General features: G+C 44.0%; 1 protein-coding gene across 12 annotated transcripts in view; it reads right to left on the reverse strand.

The window, feature by feature from the left end:
- Positions 1-601: 601 nt before the first annotated feature.
- pdlim5a (PDZ and LIM domain 5a) overlaps positions 602-5098 on the reverse strand; it is a 126547-nt gene continuing 122050 nt past the window's right edge. For all 12 annotated transcript variants that reach the window (XM_071404229.1, XM_071404238.1, XM_071404237.1 and 9 more), the window contains 4 exons: positions 5080-5098; positions 3960-4080; positions 1714-1829; positions 602-1212 (listed from right to left, as the gene is read on the reverse strand). The exon at positions 5080-5098 is cut by the window's right edge and continues 162 nt beyond it. In XM_071404229.1, coding sequence (XP_071260330.1) covers positions 1120-1212; positions 1714-1829; positions 3960-4080; positions 5080-5098 — 349 coding nt within the window. In that variant the 3' untranslated portion in view covers positions 602-1119. The remainder of the gene's footprint in view (positions 1213-1713; positions 1830-3959; positions 4081-5079) is intronic.

Consider the following 5098-nt stretch of genomic DNA (forward strand, 5'->3'; position numbering starts at 1 on the left):
AGGCATTTTCCGAGGGCAATGAAACAGCTAGCCTTGTTTTTTTGCTCTTGCCAATTATATTGTCAAGCCAAACGTGACATGAGTGACAAGGCGTTGGCATGATAGCACAAACAGACTGGAACTCAGGCTACAAACAGCCTCCTCAAAAATATACTTCTTTACTAACATTGTTTCTCAAATCCCTTCATGTACAGTATGATGGGTAGCCAACAACAACAACAACTTGGCTTTTGGAAACGGTAATACAATAAGTTGAATGTTGATTCTATCACGTTGGTAGAAATGATATCAAATAGTCAAAACCACCACATCTCAATGCAGATGTTTTTTCGGGAGAGGAAAATTCCATGTATTTATTTTTTCAACTGGGACCAATTCTAACAGTTGAATGCACCATGAGCATGGTTTAGCTTTAACGATATCCCCTCTACCGCTTTTCAAAACTCTGTATTCTTTGAGATGTACATGTAAAATATACACATTGTTGATTTTGGCCATTCAAAACAAAACAAACGTATCGTTTTAGTCTAGTCTCATTACGAGAGGCATCTTGCTCATGACAGCATACAGAAGAATGTCACAATACTCCCATGAAGGGGGGGGGGGGGGGGGGAGTATACATGGATAGATTTATAGACAATAAAATAGGAATATAAGCACCCAACATATGATTATTATGACTACATATTGCCGATCATACTTGACACAAAGCAGGAAACAACACTTTATCGCCAGACCTAAACACCTCAGTTAGAAGGAGCAGATGGCGAGAGGAGAGCTGGAGGAAGCAGGCTTGGCTAGACGGGGAACTTATGTTATGACTGTTGATGGTATTTGGAGTATCGCCAGAACTAAACACCTCAGTCTGGGATAGTCCAGCAGATCAGAGTGATCTCCATCTTCTCCTTCTTCCTCCAGCTCTCCTCTCGCCATCTGCTCCTTCTTCCTCCAGCTCTCCTCTCGCCATCTGCTCCTTATTCCTCCAGCTCTCCTCTTGCTATCTGCTCCTTCTTCCTCCAGCTCTCCTCTCGCCATCTGCTCCTTCTTCCTCCAGCTCTCCTCTCGCCATCTGCTCCTTCTTCCTCCAGCTCTCCTCTCGCCATCTGCTCCTGTCCTTGCTCAGATTTTCACCACACTATGTGCATGTTTCCTGCACAGAGGCTTGTCCATTTTGGAGAAGAAGGCTTGACCCTCCAGAGTGGTGCAGCAGATCTGGAACACAGACATAGACACAGATACAGATACAGACACAGATAAATGTGCATATAATTAAGGCCTGAGGGGGTGTGGTATATGGCCAATATACCACGGCTAAGAGCTGTTCTTAAGCACAATGCAATGCGGAGTTACTGGATACAGCCCTTAGCCGTGGTATATTGGCCATATACCACAACCCCCCGAGGAGTCTTAATTGCTATTATAAACTGGTTACCAACGTAATTAGAGCAATACAAATAAATGTTTTGTCATACCCGTGGTATACGGTCTGATATACCACGACTGCCAGCCAATCAGCATTCAGGGCTTGAACCACCCAGTTTGAAAATACATATAATAACTATATGCCATTTAGCAGACACTTTTATCCAAAGCGATTTACAGTAGTGCATGCATACATTTTCGTATGGGTTGCCCCACTGAGAATCAAACTCACACCATGCTCGACCAACTGAACCACACAGCAACACACATACACTGCAAGGCCTAACGTACCACACACACAAAACAGGTGTCATGCCAGGTGAAGCCCAGAGCCTCCAAGAACTTGTCCCCTGCCTCTATGGGGAACTCGCAACCATGGCAACCGGTACCAAAAAGGGAGTAATAGTCTGAAAAAAAGAGAAGAGTTAAGAATTAAACTCTAGACTACTCCTGAACTCTAGACTACTACTGAACTCTAGACTACTACTGAACTCAGACTACTACTGAACTCTAGACTACTACTGAACTCAGACTACTACTGAACTCTAGACTACTACTGAACTCTAGACTACTACTGAACTCAGACTACTACTGAACTCAGACTACTCCTGAACTCAGACTACTACTGAACTCTAGACTACTACTGAACTCAGACTACTACTGAACTCAGACTACTACTGAACTCAGACTACTCCTGAACTCAGACTACTACTGAACTCTAGACTACTACTGAACTCAGACTACTACTGAACTCTAGACTACTACTGAACTCAGACTACTACTGAACTCTAGACTACTACTGAACTCTAGACTACTACTGAACTCTAGACTACTACTGAACTCTGGACTACTACTGAACTCTAGACTACTACTGAACTCTAGACTACTACTGAACTCTAGACTACTACTGAACTCTAGACTACTCCTGAACTCTAGACTACTACTGAACTCTAGACTACTACTGAACTCTAGACTACTCCTGAACTATAGACTACTACTGAACTATAGACTACTACTGAACTCTAGACTACTACTGAACTCAGACTACTACTGAACTCAGACTACTACTGAACTCAGACTACTACTGAACTCTAGACTACTACTGAACTCTAGACTACTACTGAACTCTAGACTACTACTGAACTCAGACTACTACTGAACTCTAGACTACTACTGAACTCAGACTACTACTGAACTCTAGACTACTACTGAACTCAGACTACTACTGAACTCAGACTACTACTGAACTCAGACTACTACTGAACTCTAGACTACTACTGAACTCTAGACTACTACTGAACTCTAGACTACTACTGAACTCTGGACTACTACTGAACTCTAGACTACTACTGAACTCTAGACTACTACTGAACTCTAGACTACTACTGAACTCTAGACTACTACTGAACTCTGGACTACTACTGAACTCTAGACTACTACTGAACTCTAGACTACTACTGAACTCTAGACTACTACTGAACTCTAGACTACTACTGAACTCTAGACTACTACTGAACTCTAGACTACTACTGAACTCTAGACTACTACTGAACTCAGACTACTACTGAACTCAGACTACTACTGAACTCTAGACTACTCCTGAACTCTAGACTACTCCTGAACTCTAGACTACTACTGAACTCTAGACTACTACTGAACTCAGACTACTACTGAACTATAGACTACTACTGAACTCTAGACTACTACTGAACTCTAGACTACTACTGAACTCTAGACTACTACTGAACTCAGACTACTACTGAACTCTAGACTACTACTGAACTCAGACTACTACTGAACTCAGACTACTACTGAACTCAGACTATTACTGAACTCTAGACTACTACTGAACTCAGACTACTACTGAACTCTAGACTACTACTGAACTCAGACTACTACTGAACTCAGACTACTACTGAACTCTAGACTACTACTGAACTCTAGACTACTGCTGAACTCAGACTACTACTGCACTCTAGACTACTCCTGAACTATAGACTACTACTGAACTCTAGACTACTACTGAACTCAGACTACTACTGAACTCAGACTACTACTGAACTCAGACTACTACTGAACTCTAGACTACTACTGAACTCTAGACTACTACTGCACTCTAGACTACTACTGAACTCAGACTACTACTGAACTCTAGACTACTACTGAACTCTAGACTACTACTGAACTCTAGACTACTACTGAACTCTAGACTACTACTGAACTCTAGACTACTCCTGAACTCTAGACTACTCCTGAACTCTAGACTACTCCTGAACTCTAGACTACTACTGAACTCAGACTACTACTGAACTCTAGACTACTACTGAACTCTAGACTACTACTGAACTCTAGACTACTACTGAACTCCAGACCACTCCTGAACTCTGGACTACTTGTAAAACTGAAAAATCAGTCAGCCCAATAACATCTCCTTATTCCTGAAGAGTACACGTGTTCACTACTTCACACACATCTTGAACATGGAAGGGAAGTGTGAGGAATGACAGATAATTGAGACATAGTCTATGTGTGTTCACCTCTTTCACAGTAGGGCTCTCCATCCTCCAGGTGAAAGGTGTTGTTCCTAATGGGCTGCTGGCACGATGCACACAGGAAACAATGGATGTGCCAGGTCTGTTTCAGGGCGTTGATCACTTCCTGCAAGGAAACCACAGACAATTACTAATCAAGCAAGTCCAGCTCATCATTACAGAGCCATGTCAGTGACAAAGCTGCATGCGTGTGTGTGAATCTAATTGACCGTTCCCTCTCCAGCACTTATACTGATCTATAGGAAGGCCAGGCTGCCAGGTGCTTATGGCCAGGCTGCCAGGTGCTAAGGCCAGGCTGCCGGGTGCTAATTGCCAGGCTACCGGGTGCTAATTGCCAGGCTTCTGGGAGCTAATTGTCTGACTGCCGGGTGCTAATTGTCTGACTGCCGGGTGCTAATTGCCAGCCTGCCAGGTGTAATTGCCAGGCTTCTGGGAGCTAATTGTCTGACTGCCGGGTGCTAATTGCCAGGCTGCCGGGTGCTAAATGCCAGGCCGCCGGGTGCTAAATGCCAGGCCGCCGGGTGCTAAATGCCAGGCCGCCGGGTGCTAATTTTAACACATCTGATCGTAGAGCTTTTCTCCAGTTCTCCTTCCTTCTCTGCAGCGCATGACAGAGCTTAACACGCACACTGATTTCCCACCATTCAGCTGTGAGAACTGGGCAGGTCAAAGGGGGATAGACTAATGCTGGAATGAAGGAGGGAGAGGAATATGGAGGGATTAAGAATGAGGGAGTGAGAAAATGGGTTAAAGACAGAGGTAAGCTGGTTAGAAAGGGTGAGAAATAAAAAAAGAGTGGACAAGTATGAAGAATAAAGGGTTGAAAGAGGGTGAACGTGTGACGGGGGAAAATGAGGCCTCTTAGGCCTAGTCATGAATTGTCACTCCATATTTCCTCAAAGCCGCTCTGTCCTTTTCACGTCAGCGTTTCCATCCAGTCAAAAAAGAGGGTCACAGAATGATTGACAGCCCTTGGTAAAGAACCTGAGTTTTTCCTGGTCAGGTGACGCGGTCAGGAAAGACTGTGACTCTAACTGAAGCTGGTTAGCGGTAGAAAACCCTAAGTAGATCTAGCTTGCTTCGTAGGATACCCCTCAGGACTTACCCCCAGGATCTTCATCTGG

The sequence above is a fragment of the Salvelinus alpinus genome, chromosome 5 (genome assembly GCF_045679555.1).
Source record: "Salvelinus alpinus chromosome 5, SLU_Salpinus.1, whole genome shotgun sequence".
In the NCBI taxonomy this organism is placed as follows: Eukaryota; Metazoa; Chordata; class Actinopteri; order Salmoniformes; family Salmonidae; genus Salvelinus; species Salvelinus alpinus.